Source organism: Nilaparvata lugens, chromosome 10 (genome assembly GCF_014356525.2).
Source record: "Nilaparvata lugens isolate BPH chromosome 10, ASM1435652v1, whole genome shotgun sequence".
Lineage (NCBI taxonomy): Eukaryota > Metazoa > Arthropoda > Insecta > Hemiptera > Delphacidae > Nilaparvata > Nilaparvata lugens.
The window spans coordinates 13835149-13860264 of NC_052513.1; the positions used below are offsets into that span (position 1 = coordinate 13835149).

Genomic DNA, 25116 nt, shown 5'->3' on the forward strand with positions numbered 1-25116 from the left:
TGAGGATAATGTCTGGCCGGTTGTGCACAACTGTCCTGTCAGTCAGCACAGAGCGATCCCAATACATCTTGTTTGTATCATTCTCAAGTACAGAAAGTGGCTTGTATAGATAGTATGGCAGTTTTTGATCCACTAGTCCAAACTTCAGGGCAAGATCCTGGTGTAGGATCCCAGCAACAGAGTTTTGGCGCCTCAAGTAGTCTTGACAAATCTCAAGTAATCAACTGACAAGCTGACATGATGTGTTGCAATGTTTCGGGGGCCATACCACATCTTCTACATAAGTCACATAAGTCACATAGTCTACATAAGTTTATTTTTTTCCCTGTTTGAGATTTTGCTTGACCGCCCTTTCCCTGGGCTCCGACCCCCAAGGAAGAGTGACAAGCGATTTTTGCAGAATGTCTGCTCCACATGTCCATGTGGTAAACAATCATACTGGGTCCGTTACCATTAAATCGTTTGCTCTGAGTAGACGTAATGAACCAAGAATGACAGCCTTCTGCATCCGACCTGCAAGTACAGTAGCAGGTCTCCCACAGGCTGGAATCGTTCTAAGGTTGGCCAAAAATGAGGGTCCCCCAAGTACACCTACAATCAGCACCACCATTCTCACAGAGTAGCCTGGGTTTAGCCTGCGCAGCTCTATTAGTAGGTCATGATATGTCGTCTGTTTTTCCTCCTCTTTGGTGACAATGTTACCCTCAGGTCATAATATTATTATTATTATTATTATTATTATTGTTGTTGTTATTGTTATTTCATCGTATAAAACCGCATATGATGAGCACACCTCAAACGGTGTACGACATGTCAAATATATCACGTACGAATCCTCGTACATAATATTTTAGAAAGTCCAAGGAAATTCGAATATTGTAATAAATTATTACCGTTCCACCAGTATCACTGGAAGACAAATTTCCATTCACCTGTAACAAGACAAAATTTTTGATGAGTTAAATTAGACATCATACAGCAGACATAATTGTAAAATATGATGATTTTGTAACTACGGATGATATTATAGATATTATGTACTGATAAAAGTATATGTATTTTGCAATATTCTTTACTGATACGATTCAGATTATTGTAGTAATCCATGAAAAATACAGTTTCAAGATAGGAACTATAGACCGCACTCTAGTCTCAAAAGCATGACAGATATTGGTGCATTTGAACATTGTCAATTCTTTATCTATGCGCTTCCTACAGCTATTGTTGAAATGATCAGATTATAAATGACCAATAAATTTTATTTAAAATTCTTATTTATGAATCACATTTGATTAGGAAGTCTCATTTGTCAATCACATCTTACAATATTCTAACAAATTTGAGGTATAGGATCATACGAGTAGATTCGTACTAAATCAACTTTGGCTGTACTCGTTTCATGCCCTTTTCATGCCATCCAAAATAAAAATTGCAAAGAATAGAAAGCAATTATAAGCTTCAACTACATCAATCATCTAGATGAGGTCGCTGAAAATATAATAATCATGAAATAAAAACTTCATCAATCACCAAATTGCGGTATCTCCATGATCGCTGAAAATATAATAATCATAAAATAAAATAATAATAATATCGAGTGAATGGCTGGCTCAGGTCTGGTGTCAGAGTTTTCAGGTCGCGACTGTACAAATCATAAAATAATAATGATCACCGTATACTGTCTTCAAAAACATTGGCTGAATTCCAGGTAGAGTAGCCCGTACGGTACAGTATTTTGTCGAAATATATGCAATAATTTCTCCCATACCTGAAAGGAAAGAATGCAGCAAAGTGTGTACAAGAATTGCATTGCAGTATCGGTCATACTCATAACTCACAAATTTTATCGTACCTGACGCAGATTTAATGACTGTTATTAAATGAAATTATTCGCAGAACAGAAGGTATAATCTGCGGATGAAATAAGTCATCATTTTGGTTGCAATATTCCTCCTAGTGAATCAGCTATTTCAATCTGTACAATCTTCTTGAATCAATTGCAATAACCATTTCAAATTTTGCCAATAATCTCAGAATAGTCAATTGGTTGTGTTGAGAACTCAATGCTTCATTTTGAGTCTCTGTGCCGGTTGCACAACAGTCGGTTAAATTTTAACCGTGATTAATTCCACAAGAACCAATCAGTAAAGCCGTCTTTTCAAAAACTGAAAACGTGAAATTAACCACGGTTAAAATTTAACCGGCGGTTGTGCGACTGGGCCTCTGAGTTCTGACACTCGGACTTACTATGAAAAGTACTGACAATTTCCTTGTCTATGCATTCGTGTCTTGTTTCATGTCTATCTAGTAGTATAGGGAAAGATCAAGGAATCGTTTGTTAGATATTTCATTTAGAAAAATTTCTTGAGTAGATAACAACGGATTAAATTACGAATAGTAATTGTTATCAAGTTCCCATATTGAGTATAGAGGTTTACTGGAGTTTCCTAACACTGTATAGTTGTAAACATCTAGAATGGAAGTAAAAGTCTTCAAAATAGAAGGATAATTCAAGATATTCCAATGTTCCAATGTAGGATATTGAATGGGAATTTTAGTGTCCTACTGCTAAATGAAGTAATGTTCTATTCTGCACTGTAATTTATATATCAAGATATCACAAACAAGCAGATAAACTACCTTATTCGAAATATTTGTCAAAATCCACAATATTTCAACGTCATTGCCAAAAAAATGTGAGGATTTTGAATAGGAGTTTTAGTGTCCTACTGCTAAATGAAGTACTGTTCTATTCTGCACTGAAATTTATATATCAAGATATCACAAACAAGAAGATAAACTACCTCATTCGAGATATTTGTCAAAGAATAGATATTTTGATCATATAAGCATGCATGACATCATCAAGATTTTAATAATTTTGAAACAAATTGAAGATTATTAATATTATTGAAAAATGATAGTTGAAGACAGCACTTAAAGCAAATTATGGACTGTGATTGACAAGTCTTTACAAAAAGCCGTCCCACAGCGTCGCCCCCGTATATAACCGTGATTCAGCAGAGATTAAATTTATATGACTCGCCTACTGTTTTGTCAGCACACCTTCACACTCCATTAGTGAGACTCTGAGTGCTGATGACAACATATCTTTTAGTTGAATCAATCTTGCTACAGTGATGAAAGGTGTTTTAAAAGCCCAGGAGTCGGTTTAGAAGAATTCAATCTACTAGAAATCCAATTATGTATTTTTAATTTTCAGAAAAAAAATCATCATTTATTTGTTGTATGTACTTCTTAGGTGAACCACTAGTTAATTCAGAAGTAGACAGTAAATCTATTTTGAAAGATGTTTGATGATAATGGAAGATACAAAATTTTGCCTGTTGATTCTCCCCCAAATTATTTTACATAATAATAATAATATCGAGTGACCTGGCTGGCTCAGGTCTGGTGTCAGAGTTTTCAAGTCGCAACTGATGAATTTCAGGGCCTCTGACATGACCTAACGACTGCTTTTTAGGCAGCCGGCACCGACGACTTAACGTTTTCATCCGAAGCACGGTAATAATCAATTTACATTATAATTTTGTATCATTGAATCGATAAAAGACGGCTGAAACGAGGTTCGCTTGAAACTGAGAATTATTATTATTATATTATTATTATTATTATTATTATTATTATTATTATTATCATTATTATTGTTATCCCATCGTATAAAACCGCATATGATGAGCACAGCTCAAACGGTGTACGACATGTCAAATATATCAAGTAGGAATCCTCGTACATAATATTTTAAAAAGTCCAAGGAAATTCGAATATTGTAATTATTACCGTTCCGCCAGTATCACTGGAAGACAGATTTCCATTCACCTGTAACAAGACAAAATTTTTGATGAGTTAAATTAGACATCATACAGCAGACTTCATTGTAAAATATGATGATTTTGTAACTACGGATGATATTATAGATATTATGTACTGATAAAAGTATATATATTTTGCAATATTTTTCACTGATACGATTCAGATTATTGTAGTAATCCATGAAAAAAAACAGTTTCAAGATAGGAACTATAAGCCGCACTCTAGCACTACCTCCTCTGTTTACGAAGGTAGTGACTCTAGTGTCAAAAGCAAGACAGTTATTGGTGCATTTGAACATTGTCAATTCTTTATCTATGCGCTTCCTACAGTTATTGTTGAAATGATCAGATTATAAATGACCAATAAATTTAATTAAAAATTCTTATTTATGAATCACATTTGATTAGGAAGTCCCATTTGTCAATCACATATTACAATATTCTAACAAATTTGAGTTACAGGATCATATGAGTAGATTCGTAGTAAATCATCTTTGGCTGTACTCGTTTCATGCCCTTTTCATGTCATCTAACATAAAAATTACGAAGAATAGAATGCAATCATAAGCTCTATGGTTTAACATAGAGAAACAATAATAGCGTGAGTAATCCCATGGTATAGGGAGTTTATGTCGCAACTTTTACTGTTATCTCAAGCCGATTACTGTCGATTATTGTCAATATTTACTGTTTTGTTGGGGTGACAGTGTATGGACGGAACAATTTGAGAGACTAGCAGCGTCACACAGCTGCATAGGAAAGAACTATGTGAACTATCGGGTTGGGATAACAGTGAAAGTTGCGACATAAACGCCCTATACCTTGGGATATCTACTTATGCTATCGTTTCTCTATGGTTAAACTCCATCAATCATCTAATTGCGGTATCTCCATGATCGCTGAAAATATAATAAACATAAAATAAAAACTTCATTAATCATATAATTGCAGTATCTCCATGATCGCTGAAAATATGATAATCATAAAATAAAAAATAATAATAACATCGAATGACCTGGGTGGCTCAGGTCTGGTGTCAGAGTTTTCAGGTCGCAACTGAACAAATCATAAAATAATAATGATCACCGTATAAGCTACTGTCTTCAAAAACATTGGCTGAATTCCAGGTAGAAATATATGTGCAATTTCTCCCATACATGAATGAAAAGAATGCAGCAAAGTGTGTACAAGAATTGCATTGCAGTATCGGTCATACTCATAACTCACAAATTTTATCGTACCTGACGCAGATTTAATGACTGTTATTAAATGAAATTATTCGCAGAACAGAAGGTATAATCTGCGGATGAAATAAGTCATCATTTTGGTTGCAATATTCCTCCTAGTGAATCAGCTTCTTTCGACTATTATCAATCACTCTCTCGCTCTATCATCAATCTGTACAATCTTCTTGAATCAATTGCAATAACCATTTCAAATTTTGCCAATAATCTCAGAATAGTCAATTGGTTGTGTTGAGAACTCAATGCTTAATTTTGAGTCTCTGTGCCGGTTGCACAACAGTCGGTTAAATTTTAACCGTGATTAATTCCACAAGAACCAATCAGTAAAGCCGTCTTTTCAAAAACGCCTTCTGTGAATGGTTATCGTGAAATTAATCACGGTTAAAATTTAACCGGCGGTTGTGCAACCGGGCCTCTGAGTTCTGACACTCGGACTTACTATGAAGAGTACTGAAAATTTTTCCTTGTCTATACATTCGTGTCTTGTTTCATATAGAAGTATAGGGAGAGATCAAGGAATCGTTTGTTAGATTTTCCATTTAGAAAAATTTCTTGAGTAGATAACAACGGATTAAATTGCGAATAGTTCATGAGTATTATTATAAAGTTCCCATATTGAGTATAGAGGTGTACTAGAGTTTTCTAACACTGTATAGTTGTAAACATCTAGAAATCAAAGTGAAAGTCTCTAAATATTCCGATATATTCCAATATTTCAATGTAGGATATTGAATAGGAATTTTAGTGTCCTACTGCTACTATAATTTATATATCAAGATATCACAAACAAGCAGATAAACTACCTCATTCGAAATATTTGTCAAAAATCCAGAATATTTCAACGTCATTGCCAAAAAATGTGATAGCCCATAAAAATGAATGGCCTACATTCATCCTTACTGTTATGCAAACAATATATTGGCTGACTTTTCAAATGAGTTCTACACGCCTCCATAAATTTTATTTTCATTTATTTCGACAGCGAATATCAATCATTGACATAAATCAAACATTGAATAAAATAAAAAGGGAGGACTCATTCATTTATCGCTCATTCTTCTATTATCGGAATAAAATGCGTCCAATCACGCCCATTGATTTGCTCGGAAAAATGATGTTTTGCACGTGAAAAATCACGCAGATTTGCGTGGGTATCTGATTGATTTGTCGTTGTCGTGTTGTGATCGCGGCGATAACTCACCGACACGACGAGCGCTTCTAATCGATTGTCATTTATTACGTAATCAAAAACATGCACAATCCGAAAACGGTTCGGATAAACGAGTGCTGAGCGATGTTTTCGTTTTTCGCTTCGGTTTTGTTGGTTTGCGGGTGATCAAATTTTACGAGCGAATTAGTGACCGGCCAACAAAGTCAATAGAGCAGTAATGCTGTTGGAGTGGGTGAATCATCTCATTCTACAATGTGCTGATTTTGATCATTAGTTGGCACGTTTTTAAAACAAAATTCACTCTATATAATAATATTTTCAGGCCCAGTTGCACAAAAGCCGATTAAATTTTAACCGTGATTAATTTCAAGAGAACCAATAAGAGAAGGCTTTTTTTGATAAGACGGCTTCTCTGATTGATTCCCGTGGAATTAATCACGATTAAAATTCAATCGACTTTTGTGCAACCGGCACTCAGTCTCATTATAATAGTTGTAGAACAAAATACAGTATTGTATGTTCGACCCATATTATAGAAGAATATACAAATCGAAAAAAGTAATTAATATGATGATATGGATAGATTTCTTCCCATATATCTTTGCATGTATTTATGACATTTGAAAGCTCTCTCACAATAAACTGATAAGTCATTACAGAAACCAATAGAGATCACAATCATATTGCATCATTACAATGATCTACTTCATTATCAAAAGAGGTTTCCACTTCATTTACCACATGAGGTTTACAAGACGTATTGGGAATAGAAGAACAGGCAATTGTCAAAAACTTCATCTTTCTCCAAATTTTACCTGATAGTTAATAGTCTGATTAACCAGATTATTACCTTACTCATATTCATACTGCAACATTCCACTCGAAATTTTTAATTCGAAATTTTTTTTCAATCAATCAACCCATTTATTTCACAAACAGATATTTGTTTTGTTATTCATAATTTTGTTATTAATAACAAATATTGAATTAGTCATTCAATTTGGATATAATATTGATACAAGCAATATAGGATAAATATTAAAAGAATAAAATAACACACACTTGAAACTCGAAACATAACACAGAGTTTTTTAGTTGTAGTGGTCATCATTTTCTGTATTCTGCTACATCAATGTAAGGTTTTTGGATTTTCACCTTGCGCTTATCCACAATCGTATATTCTTTATTGATTCATACAAAAAGTACATCATGGAAAATGATAGGGAGAAAAAATTGAGGTAGCCTTTTGTTATTCCTCTCCCAAATTTAGATAAGGTTACACATAGTCCGAAATAGGACTATAGGTCTATAGGACTATAGGACTATAGGTCTTGTAGTTGTTCACTTCAATATTGCAGAGACTCTATTCATGAGATAAACAGTTTGAAATAATTTATATTTTAACAACATCTACAAATAGGCCTACTTGACTGAACTGAAGAAAGAACTATTCTGCTTAGGTAACGATTTCCATCATGAAGACTCGTTTTGGGTCATGGATGTTATAACTTAAAGCAGTATGAAAAAAGAGCAGTCCCTTAGATATACCATAACCACACCAAGATTATTAATTCATAATTATTTACAATCTTGTAGGCATTTAATAGCAAATAATTTGTTTCCTCCTGAAGGAATACTGCACATTTCAACTACAATTTTAAATAATTGAGCAATCATTTGCAAAAATTAGTATATTTTACTATCAACAACAACAAATATGCTTATGGGAACAAGTTGCTGGATTTTTAAATGAATACGCTACGATTGTAGAAGCATATAAAGTACTAATTACGGCTTTAATTGCGGAATAATTGAGGTAACCATTACGGTTTCATTTTATATATTTTGCGTTACCGGTTTTAAAATTCGCATCGAAACTTGCAAGTACGCATGTGGAGTCTTTTGTACCAAGTTTCCAGCTAGAAATAATAACATGTCATTTTGAATGCAGCTTATAATCAAGTCGGTTACAATGTCATTTCATGTGGACTGTTTTCTCCCAAGTTAAAATTGAAGACACAATTATGGAACGATTAACTGTGCTTAATATCTCTGCTGCGTATCTTTGTCTCTCACAGTTTTTCTCGCTTTCTTTCTCTCTCTCTTCCTCTCTCTTTTTCTCTCACTTCCTCTCTCTCACTCTCTCTCACTCTCTCTTCCTTCTCCTCTTTTTTTTCTATTTTCCTCAATTTAAGCAGTACATACTTTGCGTGATGTGGTTAATAGATCTGACCTCAACGACAATAGTTCAATTATCAAAAATGAATTTGAAAATTTCATGAGAGTATGGGCTACGAAAGTATAAAACATGAGAGATTACATGAAATTGTCACTCATTTTCTAGAAGTTTCTAGAAGAATTGTACTTTTTAGTAATGTGGTTTACTGTATCTGCCATTGATGATCTATGAATTGATTTGAAATTACTTTTAAACTATTTGAAACCAACCTTGCTACAGCAAGTTGAATATGTGTTCTTATTGTCGAGAGAAATAATTTGGAATCGCTTTATTGGTTGAAGTTTAACGTTTCTGATGACCATATTTGGAATACTTGAGCGTGTCTTGTCTCGACCAGTGACAGTAGAGCTCAGCCTTCATTGGTCAACAGCTAATGGCCAATTGTAAAGCTCCACCCACACTATATGCTATATTCTGCTACTAAGCTACTTAAGCTTCCAGCAGAGAAAACTTATAGACTGTTTTATCCTATGCTTCCAGTCTACTGGAGATTGACAATGGTGTAACAACCGAAACAATCTCGAATTATTTTATTGAATTGGTAGTTTTGTCTATCTCAAGTCGTTTTCTTTCAAATCCATAAAATATTCACCTCCATTGAATATTATAGAATGACACGTTTCTAATTTATCACTAAATAGATTAATAGATTTACATACACTTGAATTCAGGTTCAATTTCCTGTTCAAACATTTGAAAACAAAAAATTATATTTGAGATTATATACAAACCAAATTGAATAACAAAATAACACCCACTAATCACTTGAAATTGTCAAATAATGATTAACTTTAGAAATTATGATAAACTTTAGTTTAGGAGGATTATCATATCACGTCAACAAATCAGATTATGTTGATCAAATCGATTAAATTGTCTAGCTAGATAAAATTTCTCGCTGATTGATTATGATTACACAACTGGAAATAATTCTGTCTCTCTCCCAAATAGGCGCACGCATCTTCTGTTATCGAGAGATCACGAAATTATCATATGTTTTCTAAGGATGAATTATCCTTTCAATATCGTTCAGCGAGGCTTCTAAAGAATGAGACCTAGTGCAATCGAATCTTCATATCATAAACCTACTATGTTCCAAATTTCGTGGAAATCGTTAAAGCCGTTTTCGAGATCCGTAAAACATAAATAACCAGATATGAAAATAACCAGATATAGAAATAACCAGATATAAAAATAACCAGATATTTAAACACAGAAACTGCTCGCTATAATAGGATAATGTAAAATGTGGTTATAACTAACTCAAAATACCTACAGATGGAAATAAATTGGAAGTTGCATTTTTACTTTCCTTGCCCTATTACCATAGGTAAGGAAAGTATTGCTTTCCGAAAAAAATTAAGGTACCCCAATTTCTAAACGTTTCAAGGTCCCCTGAGTCCAAAAAACTGGTTTTTGGGTATTGGTCTGTATGTGTGTGTGTGTGTGTATGAGTGTATGTGCGTCTGTGTACACGATATCTCATCTCTCAATTAACGGAATGACTTGAAATTTCGAACTTAAGGTCCTTTCACTATAAGGATCCGACACGAACAATTTCGATCAAATGCAATTCAAGATGGCGGCTAAAATGGCGAAAATGTTGTCAAAAACAGGGTTTTTCGTGATTTTCTCGGAAACGGCTCCAACGATTTTGATCAAATTCATACTTAAAATAGTCATCGATAAGCTCTATCAACTGCCACAAGTCCCATATCTGTAAAAATTTCAGGAGCTCCGCCCCATCAATGCAGATAGATTCCCAATTATCAGGCTTCAGATACAATTGAAACAAAACAAATCAAGTGGAGTAGATTGAGCATGAAAATCTCTATAATTAATGTTCAGTAACATTTTCACCTAAATTTGAAAATAAGCTTTAAATTCGAGAAAATGTGATTATTCAATTGCAAATTATTGTTGATTCTATTGAATCATTCACTATAAAGAGATAGCAGACCTCATGTGTGTCTCCAGCGTTATTGCCCTGTCACCAGCTGGCTCAAATCTTTGAATAGTAGACTTGAGATGCGCGGGTACACTAGCGTCAGGTGATCAATTTTCATAACGGCAAGGAAAGTTGTGTGAGTGCGCCACACCAGATTTTTTAAAATGCTAATTACAGCATTTAGTTGAGATTTTGTTCAATAATAATTATTCAAAATACCTATTTTTCATTAAATTCCACTAAAACCAACCCTGAAAATGCTGAAACAATCGTGTAACCGGTATTCCGCACTGCGTTATCGTCAATCAAGCTCCTCAGAAGCAACAAGAGGCATGTAGCAGTTAGGGAGGGGAGGTATTATATAATGCCAAGCACCGATATCCAACAATATATAAACATGCCCTTGTAATTGAATAATTCAAGCACTGGCCAGGCTTCTGATACGGTACTGGATTGTGAGTGAAGTCACCAATTAAGCTCGCCGAACCCTGCCATTAACGATTGTAAATTCTCATTTCTTGTCGATCCCCTCGTCTGTCCCAGTCTTCGGGGATCCTCGACTGCCGTGATTGCACCTCCCAGCACCCACCTACTGATCGCTGCCATAAATCGGGGAGATTGTTGGTGCAGCTACTTGGTGCAGTTGCAGTTGCAGACTACTGGAATGGGTTTACCGTAAAATGTCGAGTACGAAGTTAAGCTTCACTTAGGCTAAGCACACACCAGTTAGTCAAGACAAGACAAGACATGATTAGACACAATACTTCACACAGTTGCTTATGAAGACATGTCTAATTGTATCGACTAATCAGTGTGTGTTGCGTCATAAGCAACTATGTAAAAAGTAAATTCGTATGGCTTTTGTTGGTGGGGAGTCCCATGCGGGAAGGTACCACCGCCTGAATATATAATTTAAGCCGTCAATGGGGCTTAGGACTGTCATACTTCAGCCGGGACCGTCAGTTTAACGTGCCCATCCGATAACACGGGAGTGATCTGGTTAAAAAACCTTTGATGATATTGAGAGGGTTTGAACCCGGAATCTCTAAGCTGCTACGCAAGCACTCTATCCACTAGACCACGGATCACTCCAGTGAACTATGTGAAGTATTGTGTCTGATCATATCTTGTCTTGTCTTGATCTTTACTAACTGGTGTGTGCCTAGCCTAAGGCTGTGCACACACCGGTTGACAAGACAAGACTAGTCACGTTTAGTCACAATACTTCAAATAGTTGCTTATGAAGACATGTCTAATTGCAATGACTAATCAGTGAGAGCTGCGTCATAAGCAACTAAGTGAAGTATTGTGACTAAACGTGACTAATCTTGTCTTAAATAACCGGCGTGCGCCTTGCCCAAGATGACAAACTTAGTTTGGGTAGATTTTTATGTAGAAAACCAAGTGTTGATTGGAAGGTATGGTAAGAGACTTTCACGTTGCGCGAAAAACGCGCGTTTCTCAAACAAGGAGTCGCTAAGTACGGTGGTCTATAGTGAGGTCCACGTTATAATGGCAGTGGAGAAAGATAGGAAAACAACGTTACCGATCTTTGGTCTTGTCAATGCCTTCTATAAACGGTAGCTGATACACGTTTATTGATGTAATATCAACTGTTTATTCTCGTTTAAAATAATCAATTATATTTCATCAAGCAAGAAATTAAATTTTTAATAATTTTATAATGAATTTTCATAATTAAGATGAAGTATTTTGTTAATTAATTATTAATTCTACATTGTTAAAAGACGATCTGGCAACAGAGCAAAACGAGAAAGAGATAGCGCTATCCGCTTTGTTGAATGATAGACAAGGATAGCAATACCATTGCTAATCAAACACTGCCATTATAACGTGGACCTCTCTATAGATCAGAGCGCGAGCTTGCCAGGTTACATTGTTGTCGACGGTAGGTTCGCCAGTTCGTTGAGCGCGAACCGGAATTGCGCGACCAGCGATCATCTTGCGTACATCTCGAACTCCGCTTGAATGTCGCGTAGCGCATAAGTCTGTATGAAGCTTATGATTTAATAAATACTCGAGCTCTTGTTCTGATATAGTTTTTAGTATAGTTATCTTTTTCCTCCATTAATACCTAGTATTTTTCATTTATTACATACTATGTCTTCATACATATCTTCACACAAGCTTATGATTTAATAAATACTCGAGCTCTTGTTCTGATATAGTTTTTAGTATAGTTATCTTTTTTCCTCCATTAATACCTAGTATTTTTCATATATTACATACTATGTCTTCATACATGTCTTCACACAAGAGCATGTATGTAATACATTTGAACATGAAGAAATGTGCATTTGGAAAAATATAAGTGAGCTTTTCTTTAAATAGCTAAGGTTTTCACTTTCTTTAGGCTAAGGCAAAACTCATCTCTTTAAACACTTCAGGTGATCTTGAACGGAAAATCATTGTTTTGAACAGCTTTATGAAAAAAGTGAGTTTGGTTGATACATTGCTTGTTACTATTGATAGCCTGTAATATAAATCATTCTGGAGATTTTGAGTGTCTCCAGCCTCAAACTCCTGTATTCGTACAGTCAATGTTAGATAAATTTTATTCTTCAATGAACATTTAAAACAAAAAATGTAAAATTGCTGATGTGGTCTTAAAGAGTGAGTCACCTGAGATTACTTCAAAGAACAAGACACAGTCGCACAAGAGCCTGTTAATTTTTTATCATGATTGGAAGCCACGAGAACCAATCAGAGAAAGTTTTTCTTGAAAGAAGGCTTCTCTGGTTGGTTCTCATAGCTTTTAATCAAGGTTGACATTTAATAGGCTTTTGTGAAACTGAGCCTTAGACTGTTGAACTCCTACAGTCCAATGAGGAGAATATCCAAAGAATAGGTTTCAAATCTGTATGAAGAAGTTCAATCAGAACGCAATTCTCTCACATGCTGGGGTCAGGTGACCTCCGCTTCACAATTTACCTATCAGGCAATAATCCAGCATCTTTCTCCCAAGTGCTCGTCGTAGTTGAGGTGTTCTTTGGGTTGCTGTTGTGGGGGAAGGGGTTGAAAGAGGGAAATGGAGGGGAAGGGGATTTCGATGGTATACAACACCACGGTGTTGAGTCTCCTAATCAGAAATTCGGTCACGTATGATGCAGCCACAGTGTAAGGCCGATGAACAACGAAGATGAAGAAGAAGACGAAGAAGACGAAGAAGAAGAAGAAGAAGAAGAAGAAGAAGAAAAAGAAGAAGAAGAAGGAGGAATTGAAGAAGAAGATGAGAGAGGAATAATAAGTACAACAGGGGTGACGGCAGGTACACAAAATAAAAACAATGTTCGATCAATTTTATAAATCGTTTAAAATTCAAGGTCATCGTACGACAGAAGGTACAAGGTAGGAAATCGGGAGACGGCCAAAACTGAGAAGAAAATGAAGAAGGAGAAAAAGAAGAACAAAAAAAGAAGAGGATTAGTTTCGTGCAGCAAGTGAACCGACAATATCTCTAACCCTCGATCGGAAACATATCTTACTCTCTTCTTCGTCTTACACACACTTCTTTCCCTCTTTCCATCCTTCTTCAACTCGATTCTTCTATTTTTCTCTCAATTCTATTCTCTTTGGTCCAGCAGTACACTCTCACTCTCGCCTACCAACTACCTCTCCTCATGCTCCTCATCATCCTCCTCCTTCTTCTCCTCCTACTCTACCTCCTCCTCCTCCACCTACATCTTCTCCTTCCTCTCCTTCTCCTGCTCCTCCTTCACCTACTCCTCCTCCTCCTCCTCCTCTTCATCATCCTCTTTCTCCTCCTTCTACCAATGTCTTCGTGATTTTTTATTGAAGTTTAATCGAACATGGAAGTTACATGTTGACCAAATAAAAGAGAAGGAAAACGGATAAGAGACTCTAGAAGTGGTTTCATGTATCATACTGGAATTTTGTGGTTGTTACTTCCAGATTGTTCCGTGAAGGTTTGGAGATGTTTTGGATTCAGTTGAGTATCCTGGGTCTTTTCCCAGCATAAATATGTTCTGGATCTCTATTATTCAACTTCAACTCCCAGATCTCAAGATCACTTGATTCAAATTGCCCACAATAACTCGAAAATCAGGAATTATGATAAATATTAGAACCGTGCATGCAATCATTAATATTCAATCATGGAATCTCTCAGGCCCGGTTGCACAAAATACGGTTAAATTTTAACCGTGATAAATTCCATGATAACCAATCAGAGAAGGCGTTTTTGAAAAGACGGCTTCTCTGTTTGGTTCTCGTGAAGTTAATAACGGTTAAAATTTAACCGGCGTTTGTGCAACTGGCACTCAGAAATTCAGATTACTAATCAGAGTGAGAGACTGATTGAAGATCGTAATTACTGGTAACTCTTTACAAAGTGAAATAGTGATTACTGATCCCACTGGAAAGAGTTCAATCTTCAACAATTCGAATACTTATGACCTAGTGCTTACTTAGTCTCATGAAAAAATTCTGCAATAAAGGTTTATTGAAATATTTTATGAGTGTATTGCTTTAGCAGCCTGAATATTGTACTCTGGGAGTTAAATCTTATATCGTACATTTTATATCTTCGGCTTCTGCTAAATAGAATAATAATATTCAATTACAGTTTGTAAAAATAATCATAATTTTAGAGATTGAATTTACTGCATAATATTTGTCGCTATGATTAGCATCCACGTATTAGTCATGGACTTCCAGAACTATGTTTTTGTATATATTTTTGACAATAGATGATAGTTCATGTTATTATTATAATTTAACTTTATTGTAGACCTCTAGAAAAGATCATATTCTTAGTTTTATAGCTCAGAACAAAACTCTTGCTGCTGATTTGTGGATATGGAATGGTATGTCATAAAATGGATACAGTTTATTACAATTCCCAACAGGGTTTATCTTTCCTACTATAATTTATTGAACATAAAAATTATTATCATCAATAGAGACTGAGATTTTGAAATTATACTCTAGTCCTGTATTATTTTCTTTTATCGATTTCAAAATTTATTACTAAAATGTTTTTAAAAATATTACTAGGCTTGAATTATAATTACTATCCTGTGCTGTACTGTATAGGAGTATAGTACAGCAAATTTCTGTTGACAATTTGGAATTATCAAAAATAGAAATGCATGTATATTTCATTTTAAGAACTGAACGAACTCATCCTAATAATTATGAAACAAGATGGATGCCTGCCATAGGCTGAAATATTTAATGTTTGCAGTACTGTACTGTGATTGGCTCTCTACTGAAACCTCTCACTTTCAACACTGGGAGGAGCTAGCCAATCAAACCCAGAGCCAATAATGGATCAAATTAGAGATTAACAACTAGATGGTCGATGACGGAATTCTGTGTTGGAATGAAGGTGAGAATTCTATCGGAGCAATGCAACAAATGATCTGATAAGTAGTCTAATATTTTAAGATTCAACTATTATAATAAAAGCGAAATGGCACTGATTCATTCATTCACTCACCCAATAACTCACTCACAAAATCACTGATTCATAATCAACAGAACTAAAATTCTACTGTTTTGGAAGTATATGTATGTTTTGTAAAAGTGTATTACTGAATTACATAGATATTAGTGAATTACACTACTTGCCTATTACATGGGAAGCCATAATTGACTAGGTATTTTTCCTCCTTTCTTTCTTCTCAACACGCCATGAAGCCTTTTTTCTGTATTTTATTGAAAATTTATTTTTGATTATGATTTCTTGTGTTTTGATTTCTTTTCCGTAAATTGTATTGTGTTGATTTGAATAAAATTATTGATTGAATTATTATATACGGAAAATTTGTTCTATTCAAGTACAACAAAATATAATATGCTTAGATTCTGTAGTCCACTATTCTCCTGTAGCCCACTTTTGAACAAATCAACAATCATAATGACAAAATTTCTAAGCTATCAAACAAGATAGCTCATGGAATCAGGATTTAGGTTTTGAAGTGATAAAAATAAGTTTTAATTAGAATTAAAAATCAGGATGACTCCTACTTCGACAATATTAGCCTATTATTTATTCTTTGAACAATAATAGAAATTTTCCTCGTTCACTATTGAAACAAAACGAGCTCGAATTTAAAACCAATCTGTCATTACAATTAAAAGACAATTACACTGACGATGCACGATACGAATACAGTTGTACAATAAAAACAGCTATTATTGTAATTTAATTGTTTGTGTCAATTATTGGATTTTTCTCGTGTAATGGCTGTTCCATCACGTGGAGATAATTGCATTTAATATGGAAGCGTGGACTTCAAAATGTCCGCTCCGTGAAATCTTTAATAATCACATGCAACATTATTTTTCTCTCAGATAAAAGGACGTGAATATCTCAACATTTCTTCAACAATAGCAGGAAAATTTAGTCATCTTTGATGCTGTTATTTTCCTCAAACATTTTTCTCTTGAGTGTTTTCTTCGTATTTCTGGGAGAGGTACTTGTTATATCTGTTTAAAATTTCGTTTATTTCTCAGAATTTAGTCTATTTTCTGCAAAAATTCAATATTTCTCTGAACTTATTCTTTTGTGTACATTTATTCAATATAGTCTTTATATTATATCACAGAGAGAAGATAGCATAATCTATCTATTTTATAATCTCAATCTTCTGCTATATATGAATGAAACATACGGTAACCTACTTTTTGTAATAGTTAATGGATCAAAATTCGGGGAAGGAACAGTTTTGAGCTGTGCCTGTTGGTCCTTCCGAATACATTGTAATGAACTGGGTGTACCATTGAATAAATACTGTAAGTAAATATTTTGTTCAAAACTATTTTCTATATAACATGTTGCTCAACATATTCAAATCTAGAATTGTTTTGAAGAAGAGACAACTTCCCTACCTGATTAAGTATACATTCCGTTCCGTTTCTATCTGATATTGTTAAATGGGAATGAGGTTTTAGGGTTGAATATCATCTGCAGAGATGAACCGTTGACAAATTTCTCTTGTATTGCAGAATCAATAACAACCCGAAACTGACGTCATACTGACATACATAACAGACACTTTTGCGCGTTGATGCGACCGAAACGAGTGCACAATGCCATCATAATCTTCAGTGAAATTCACTTGAATCTGTCAGCACTGATTGGATGGAAAGGATGGATGTGAGGGAGTTCTAGAAGCAGTACAACTGTGCTAGAAACAGTACAAACGCAGCCAATAAATAAGGCAGCTGTCCGATACAACGCTGCGATGTCACAGGTCGATTTCAACACTTAGTTGTTGCCTATTCTCCAGTTGCTGGGGTTCTCTGGTGGTCTGTAATTGAAGGAAAGGGGTGATCGCAAATGACTTATGGCTCATCCGAAACCCCAAACCACCCCTCCTCCTCCTCATCATCATCATCCTCCTTCTCCTCATCCTAACCCCTCGTCCATTGTAAGTTGGAAATTTCGAGGGTGCTTTGGGAAGGGTTGACTGACGATTATTGGCAGTGTGACGATGTGACGTCACAAGTGATTTTCTGCATCAAGTTTCCGGGGTCAAAGACTTTGGGTGACGGATGGAGTTCTGCTCTTTGTGTTGTGGATTAGATGGATGATCAGATGATAGGTGATCACAGCTTGATAGATGAGTAGCTCTAAATGCTCGCTGCAATTGGGAAGCTGTTAAATTGGAGCTCATTTCAAACAAACACCAGCACACATGAAAATACTTTTACAAAATGTCAATAAAATTTTCATCTCTAGAAGATACTTTATTCTAAATTTTACTGAACAAATATCACCGGAATGATGAGTATTGAAATGGTTGGAGTTCGGTTTTGTTATTAGCAATTATCTTGATAACGCTTAGTTCGAAAGAATGTGATGTAGAATTACATAAGATACTTATATTGTTCTACTTATATGGGTCAATTCATGCAATAAGCATGTTTAATGTCATCATCGTCAGTCAGATCTTGTTTCTGAAGAGGATGATGCTCACATAACCGAGCATAGACAATAGTGTTGCCGATTCTCGGACTTGTCACTGCCTTCTTAGAGGATAACTGATACCAGTATACGTGTATCCAATGTAATATTTACTCCAATGTAATATAAATCAATTATAGTTCATTTGGTAAGAGAACATTTTTTTAATGACCTAATGATGATTTTCTCATTGCTTAGCTAGAAGAAGATAGCCCTACATGATTTTTCGACTGATAGAGAAGAACAGCAACACTAATGTTGATCAAATACTGCCATTATAACGTGGACCTCACTATGGAATCGCGAATGACGGTTCTGCCTGCAAGGAGAATAATAGTAATATGAAAAAAGTATTCTACGTGCGAGGTCAAGAATAGTAATATAGTGTATTCAGTAATGAAATCGGTAATGAGTTAAACCTAAACAACGCTTCAAAAATATAACACGCTCAATTATTTATAGCATAACATATCCACATTATTTATTTATTGGATAGAGTAAGCAATACAGTGGTCGGAAAAGAAAAAACAGGCTATTGCGCAAAACTTCAATTTCCTAATTTTGTCTTACATTGTCCAAATATCATGTAGGTTATGTCCATTTCAATTTATACAATAAACCATCAATCTGAATATACAAATCAGAATGAAACAAACAATTTCAAATCTAGATAGGCCTAGATTAATAATAAAACTCTCGTAAAAACATAAATCAAACTCCAAATTCACAAAATAATTCTATAAAAACACATAAATTTTTAGCTCGAAAATATCACCTTCACCTAGTTTACTACCTGAATTACAATTGAAACTCACAAAAAAAAATTCTGCTAAAGGGATTTTTGAAAACAGTTAACACAATCACACTATTTACACAGTTTACTAGAAAAATTGCAATCAAAACTCAAATAGCAGGAAAAAGCGAAAACAATAAATTGTTCCCGCTCAAAGCCAGGAGTCATAAATCATGGGAGAGTCCAGACAAAGTGGGTATGCATGCTGCTTTGGCATGAGCCGAGCATGGAAAATGAAGAATGTAATAAAAATTTGAATTTAAAGCCTCGTTTATTCGATAATGTGTTTGTTTTATATACTTAAATATCGGTTAGAGGGCAGAGAACATAATATTATAATACCACGTACCCGCCTGGGCCCTTGGGCAACGTGTTATCTATCTGTCAGTCATTCAATACTTCTCTTCTCTCTCACCTACTACTCCTCCTCCTCTTCCTCATTACCCTCTTCCTCATTACCCTCTTCCTTCTCCTTCTCATCCTCCTCCATCTCCCAATCCGTTTCTCTTTCCTTCTCTTCCCCCTTCTTCCTCCCACCTCTTCGTTCTCTTTTACTCTTCCAAAATCCCCATTAATTTCTCGCATCTTTTCCTCAACATGAAGCTCTCACTGTCTCATTTTCCTACTCTGTTGCTCATCCATAAAAACTGAACACATCTCTCACTCTTCATTCTATTCCTTTCTCCTTCTTTCTTCCTTACTTTTTTCTCACTCTCATCTTATTCAACTCTTCTCTCTTGCTTCAGGCTGCATGCACATCTCTCTCAATCGATAACACACACCGTGCATTTTTGAAGATAGTCAAAGTGCCGGTTGCACAAAAGCCGGACAAGTTTTAATCGTGATTAATTCCACGAGAACCAATCAGAGAAGCGGTCTTTTCAAAAACGCCTTTTCTGATTGATTCTCGTAAAATTAACCACGGTTAAAATTTAAGCGGCTTTTGTGCAAGCGGCACAAAGTACGCCAAGTGGCCTACAAACCATGTGTGAATGTGTAGCCTACAGTTGTAAGTGGCTGATAATCGTGTAAATTGGAAAAGGCTTTTTTGACTTCAGAAAGCTCAAGTGTAGCCCACAAAACTAATTTTTCCTTAGGATATTTGTGAAAATTGAAAAAAATTGAGAGAAATTGTAGACTTTGAGCCTGTCCCATATTGCAATACAAATCTTTCATGTTGATTTCACAAATATTTTTAAAATGACTGTGTTTTGGAGAGTGTATACATCATGTGAAATACATTTTTCAATAGGAAATTAATATTCCTCCTGAAATCACACCAGCATCCATTGGGGTACGTACAGACTTAAGCGCTACAAACACGTGTATTTCACCCTTCATCAGCTGATTCTGATCGTATATCTGTAATTGCAAAGAAACAGTAGAATACAGGACAATAAGCATATAATCAGCTGTTCAAGAGTGAAATGCGTGTGTTCGTGGCGCATAAGTCTGTACGCATCTTAAGGTAAGCATGTTCATGTATAAGATCAATCAACAACTGAATGACTGGTGACTTTCATTTGTTCACGTGACGAAGTTTGGACGGTAATGTCCACTTTATCATTCAAGGCTGATAGAAAAACAATATTGAATTGAGGAACTGAGAATAATCGGCTCAGTATCAAATACAACCATAGAGAAACAATAGCGTAAGTAGATATCCCATGGTATAGGGAATTTATGTCGCAACTTTTACTGTTATCTCAAGCCGATTACTGTCTTATTGTCAATTTTTACTGTTTTGTTGCGGTGATAGTGTATGAACGGCACAATTTGAAAGACTACCAGCATCACACAGCTGCATAGGAAAGAACTACCTGAACTATCGGTTTGAGATAACAGTAAAAGCTGTGACATAAACGCCCAATACCATGGGATATCTACTTATTCTATCGTTTCTCTATGATACAACTATCTATGGTGAAGTAAATATTCAAATATGGTGAAGTATCTGACGAGATTCTAGAATGAAGCATTCGAAATGATAATCCTGTACAAAATGAGCGTTTCATTCTTATTTTTTTATTCCCGTTTCTCATTTGATTCTCCATTCGCGTTCTGATTCCATCATGTATCACTTTCAATTATTGTGCTCATTCTATCTAAAATATGTATCAGGAATCGTGTCAGGAAACCGTTAGATTCGAACTTATTCACATAATAAGTCATCGAACCATTAAACATGCGTTTATAATCAACTCGAAGCCTCTATATACGGAGCTCAAATTGAGCTATTTAGTGCACTGAAATTGGGAAATAAATTGTGCTGAAATTAAGTGGAGTATTACATTTCACAATTATTTTCAAACGTTGTTGAGCAGGAGTAAATAATGAAATTTCATTATTTTATAATAATTCCTACAAGATGGTTTCAGATTAAAAACAGGTTTCGATCGTATGAGAGCTATTATCTTAATATTGTGTGCTGATAAAAATACTGTAAACCGTTAATAGACTTTATAAGAACAAAATCGGGCGGAGATTATTAGTTGAGACTTGGCTCTATCTGGAGAGAAATAATAACACCGATTATTCCCATTGACCTGAAACCCTATTAAGCGGTGTCACGTCGTAAACGATGCATTTTTCTAGCGTACCTGCGAAATGAGGCAGGAATAATTTCATTTTCCAACCCAATTTTCTCCGATCATGAATATTTAGGATGTAATTCATTCGAATCAATCGATTTAGATTCACTTATGTACTTCAACGTTGATCAACACAAGTTTACAAGCTTTGATATTTGATTTTCCTATTGATAGCTCTGATGAATGGTCATTCATCTCAAATTCAATTCAAATTCAAATTTATTTATTCCACACTCATAAACACATATACATGAATCAAGCAAAGCTCAACATGACAACACAATCCAACCAAAATGTAATAATAATAAGCGGTAAGTGAAAAAAACCACTGGCATAAGATGACTCTTGTTAGCCAGTGGGAGTAGGTGATAAAATTATAATACGCTTAACCTGATTTAAATTGATTTAGCACAGAAGCAAATATTTATACAGAATAGTAATCTATCACAAGAGTTGCATATCAAAATTGAAACTCAAACTACGCCAACACCACTTTGCAATTAATTTTGAAATCAAAAATCGTGTCAGAAGACCGAGATTCAAACTTATTTATTTAATAACACATTGAACCAATGAGCATGCGTTTTTAATTTGCTCCAAGCCAATATCGTACTTGGAATGCTTGATTCAAATACACATTGATTTAGAGGCCGAAGTATCGTTTTCACTATGTTTCGACTCAAACATAAGCAAACCATATCTGACAAATTTTGTGGAATATTCCTGTTCATAAAATAATATTAATGCATAAAACTCCTGTTGAGTCCTGTGAGTTTTCGGACATTTCATAGTTTGGTAATATTGATAGGATACCATACCAGAAACAATTCTCTACCATAGAGAAACAATTACATAAGTAGATATCCCATGGTATAGGACGTTTATGTCGCAACTTTCACTGTTATCTCAAGCCGATAGTCCACGTAGTTGTTTCCCGTGAAGCTGTGTGACGCTGGTAGTCTCTGATATTATGCCGTTCATACACTCTCACCCTAAAAAACAACAATGGTCGACATCAATCGACTTGATTTACAGTAAAAGTTGCGACATAAACGCCTTTGTTTCTTACGCTTTTGTTTCTCTATGATACTATTTACGCATGTAGCAGTTTCAAAGCTCCAAATTCTACAGAGGATGTTATTAGAAGGGTGTAAGAGAGGTGATACAGCTGAAACACCATGAGTGTAGCTGATCTCTCAGATCATCCCTGATCCCATGTGTTACCCGGTCGTGTGTTAATGGGAAGGATATTTTATATCCTTCTTAGAGAATCGACAATTATTTGTTGAAACACCGCCGATCTATGAAGTTACATCGCATTATTATATTATCGTTATTTTAATTGCATTCAATCTTTTTTCTCATTGATTAATAATTTATACTTTGTAAAATTCTTTGAATAACTAGCATTATCGTCATCTAATGTACATTAGTCTATAAGCCAGTAATTATTGTAACATACATAAATAAAGAAATCTAATCTAATCCCAAATACAAACGATTTCATCATATTTCTTGCTCAATATTATTGTAGAACTCTTGATATGATTCACCATGTTGGTTTGCTCTTACTCGCAATTATTTTTAACGCTAGAACGTAAGTTGAATTTTGTTTTGTTGAACACATGAATAGAAGACTTGAATCCCAGACCACTAATGAAGGTGAAATAGGTTAAGTGAAGATCAAGATCCTAGATCACTGATAAGATATTTGATATTTGCTATTTATTTAATACATCATTCTTACATTGACAGGTCTGACAAGATATATGGCAAACACTGGTAATAATAAACAAAATAAAAACACTTCTATGATAAAAAATGAAATACAATAATGGTAGATAATAATATATTTGTGAAAATGCATGCTGAAAATAAAAATTATGGGTGATATGAATGAATTAAATCTGTAGAATTTACAGGGGAGTGGAAAATATGAAAGGTAGCCTACAATTGGGAGAATAATTTGGCTGGGTAAGGGTGAGGATGTAAAATATAGAGTGTTATGGAACCCGGATTTTCGGTGGGGTTAAGAGCCAAATTTGATGATCAATACATTTGTCAGGTTATTTGTTTAGTCTAGGCTTAGACAATCACTTTCTGTGAACTATTCCTGTGCCCACCACTTTGGAAACCACATCATGATGTGATCTAAACAACAGTAATTTTCCAGTGATGAACACAACCGAGAACTTCCCTTGACGGTCACAATTGGCAAGCCTGATAGGAGCTTTGCTACACGCAAAATGATCGGAGCATTTGGCAGCAGAGAGGAAATGCCTAAGCATCCATCAGCAATTAGCGAGAAAAGGCAAACAATGCCGAACAATGATTGGCTTGAGAGGTATTCACGCTCGTTGACTGTCGGTGATTTTCTGGCTTCTTTCTGTCACTAAGTGCCCGTGATTTGGGTCTATTCACTTAGAACTGTCAGCATTAAATGAATGGGAAGCTATTGATGTTGCTCGTAATGAATGCTGACAGAGAATCTCACCCATGTTTTCCAAGTTGTTTACACGCGACGGACGACTCATCGTCGAGTCTCGAGATATTATATCGATAGTGAGTCAAGTATCGAAATAAATATCGATAGCAAGTCGAGTCTGGAATTTTATCGATATCGATATCAGTTTGAGTCTCGAGTTATCCTATTATATCAAGCGAGCAATTTCTGTATTTATATATCTGGTTATTTTTATAACTGGCTATTTTTATATCTGGTTATTCATGTTTAACGAATCTCGAAAACGGCTCCAACGATTTTTACGAAATTGGGAACATAGTTGGTTTATGATATAAAGATTCGATTGCACTAGGTCTCATCCTCGGGAAAACTCGCTGAACGACATTAAAAGGATAATTCATCCTTAGCTGAAACAGCTGTGGATAGTAAAAAGTGAGTGAGCGAGCGAGTATGTGAAAAATCAAAATATCGCAACCCCGAAATTCATAAGATGACGTATAGCCAGCTGTGAAATATAAACACGATCATTTTAGAGAATAATTGTGTTCTGTTTATCAATAAATAAAAATAACGAGAGAAGCTCGGTGCCCCGATATTGTAAATAATGAGTCAACACTTGCTTTTATGGATGGTTCTCCCTTATAGTCTTACCTAATTTCAAAGTAGAACTTGCCTTATTTCTTTCATGTTCACAATCGGTATTGAGTAACCTTTCTGTCCATATAGATGTGGTTAACAATAAACCCACACTTCTTCACTTATGTTTGTGTAATATTTCAACAGAATTTGAATAAGATTCATTGCAGTGAGAGTATTTCAACTAGATGACCGAAATAATTATTCTGAAATTTTCCCTCTCTTGTTTAGCTCACCTTAAAT

At 35.0% G+C, this 25116-nt stretch overlaps 1 protein-coding gene across 4 annotated transcripts in view; it reads right to left on the reverse strand.

The window, feature by feature from the left end:
- Window positions 1-25116, reverse strand: part of LOC111045819 (transcription factor Sp9) — a 285561-nt gene that overhangs the window by 124376 nt on the left and 136069 nt on the right. For 2 of the 4 annotated variants that reach the window (XM_039436364.1, XM_039436363.1), the window contains exon 3: window positions 3802-3840. The exons of the other annotated variants lie outside the window; for them this stretch is intronic. In XM_039436364.1, coding sequence (XP_039292298.1) covers window positions 3802-3840 — 39 coding nt within the window. The remainder of the gene's footprint in view (window positions 1-3801; window positions 3841-25116) is intronic. 4 annotated transcript variants of the gene reach the window in all.